The sequence below is a fragment of the Daktulosphaira vitifoliae genome, unplaced genomic scaffold, assembly GCF_025091365.1.
Source record: "Daktulosphaira vitifoliae isolate Bord-2020 unplaced genomic scaffold, ASM2509136v1 Scaffold_1152, whole genome shotgun sequence".
Classification (NCBI taxonomy): domain Eukaryota; kingdom Metazoa; phylum Arthropoda; class Insecta; order Hemiptera; family Phylloxeridae; genus Daktulosphaira; species Daktulosphaira vitifoliae.
In genome coordinates, this window is record NW_026100712.1 from 74 (window position 1) to 2615 (window position 2542).

The 2542-nt window shown below is 21.9% G+C and overlaps 1 protein-coding gene across 1 annotated transcript; it reads left to right on the forward strand.

Moving 5' to 3' along the window:
• Window positions 1-267: 267 nt before the first annotated feature.
• Window positions 268-2197, forward strand: LOC126909753 (methionine aminopeptidase 1-like; the record flags this gene model as incomplete). Its single annotated transcript, XM_050692183.1, has 4 exons — window positions 268-319; window positions 387-455; window positions 770-945; window positions 1949-2197. Coding segments are annotated over 4 exons (531 nt in total), but the record flags the coding sequence as incomplete, so codon positions are not given.
• Window positions 2198-2542: the final 345 nt, after the last annotated feature.

Below are 2542 nucleotides of genomic sequence, written 5' to 3' on the forward strand. Positions count from 1 at the left end.
TATTGATTGAAAATGTTGAAATACTATAAAATGGTGTCCAAAATTAATATGTCTAAATATGTAATATATCATTGGCTTACAAGAAATATAAACTTTTCTATTTTTATTCTATATTTTTATATTCCATAAATCATTTTCTAATATAGTTAAAAACAAACAAAATATCAAAATGTTTTTAAATTAATTACTAAATAATTTGAGGAATAAATAATAATTTTTATTAGTATTTATTTTATTTGTTCTTATTCTTATTTTTTTTTTTTTTAGCAATGTTTCAAAAATAGTTGGCCAACTCACAAAATTCTTCATAAAGTTGCACGTAAGTTATTTTAGACAACATCAAAAAGAAGTTGTTAGAAATTTAATAAAAAATAAATAATTTTCAGAGGGTAAATCTGGTGTTACAAATGGTACAGATGAAGTTTTTAATCCATGGCCTGACTATACATTTACAGGTAATATATTTTATTTAGTGATGTCTAATATTACATTTTTAAAGTTATAAAAAAATATTTAACACAAAATAATATATTTTTTCTCATTTTATTTTAATAAAATTTGATTAATTTTCATACGTAAGTATGTTTCCTAACTATTTGATTCGTTACTCTTGTTCTATACTTGAAATTGATAGAGAGTACCTTTAATTAATAAACACATGTTAAGTACTTAAAAACTATGCACAGTAAAAATAAGTTTGTGTACAATTTAGTATTAAGAAAATTACTAAGAATTAGCAGCATTAATTACATTAGAAGATTTATTCTAGGTAGTTTACGTCCTTATAAAACATCTTCACCGCGAACTGTTCCTGATCATATACCAAGACCTGATTATGCTGATCATCCAGAGGGTATTCCTATTAGTGAACAACAGGTTAAACTTGCTTCTCATATTAAAGTATTAAATGATGAAGAAATAGAAGAAATGAGAGTTGCTTGTAAGGTAATAACAAATCATTAGCTAGTAATTAATATTTTTAAGTTTAAGTTAATATTTTCCTATTAATTACATTTGAAAAAAGTCATTTATAATATTTTATATTAATAAATCAAGAAATATGAATAACATTTGAAAAGTTTAAGCAGAGTTTGATATGCCAATATAATAACATGATGTTTTGTTTAGAATTAAATATACCTCAAAATATATATAACTTATAATATCCTATTTATTGTAATTACATACAATTAATACTTGTTTTTGCCTTATCAAAAAACTTAATTGTATAGCTTTTGCTCTATTAATTTTTTGTTTATTAAGTATATTATTTATTAAATAAGTATATAACAAGTTAAATACACATTGTGTTGGTGTCAATCTCTACATCCAACCATCTTTGAATTAATTATCATTTATCCTCTGAACTTGTTGTTCCATTTCTACAAACTCATCTTTCAAAATAATAACAGTAGTAATAAAAAATATATAATTATTGAGTTATAATAATACTATGTATTGAAACTTTTTAAATTAAAAACATGTTAAATATAATATTATTATTATTCCAAAAGCTAATTATATTACTTAATCATGACAACTTAGAAAAAAAAACTTTTACGTATTAGGTAAATTTCATCCAATTTATTATTTATATTTGTTTTTGTTGAATAGGCTATTTAATTACNGGTAAATTTCATCCAATTTATTATTTATATTTGTTTTTGTTGAATAGGCTATTTAATTACTAATAAAACATTTAATTTTTATTAACAACCTAATCCTTTTTTAATAATTTTTCCTGTAAAACATTAATTGAATTCATTTATTTTTTTATTTAATAATGATTTTTAGATATGAATAATTTATACTTAAAATATTAGCTTAAATTTTGAATTCATTATAAAATTCAATTTAAATTATATTTTGTCTAATTTGTTAGTAGCTTATCACAAAATTTGTTATTGATGTTAAAATAACTATGCATTTTAATTAATCAATTTTGTAGCTTGGCCGTGAAGTTTTAGATGAAGTTGCTTCTATTATTGGAATTGGGGTTTTAACTGATGAAATAGATAGAATTGTTCATGAAGCGTGTGTTGTACGTGAATGTTATCCATCACCACTGAATTATTATAAATATCCAAAGTCATGTTGTACTTCTGTTAATGAAGTTATTTGCCATGGAATACCGGATATGAGACCTCTAGCTGACGGTGATATTTGCAATGGTTGGTTTTAAGTTAAAAAATAATAGTTGTCTAATAATTTTCATACTTATTGGTCATTTTTATTTTAAATTTTTGTTTTATTTAATTTGAGTAATACAAATGAATTTATTAATGGTGAAATATTTTTATATTCATCCCTTATGTCTACATCTTCAAAAATTATTTTATTTTACTCTTTACTAATAAAAATAGAACTTGAGGCAGAGTTGAGGAATCACTTCATTATTTTTTTCAATCAATTGTGCAGATTACCACTCAGTTTTCTAACAACTTTGAATCTAAATTTTTTTTATCATTATTTAAAAAATTGTAGAAACCTGATATAGTAAAATTAAGGGTTTAATTTTGGCTTTAAAGGTTTGAAATTTTCA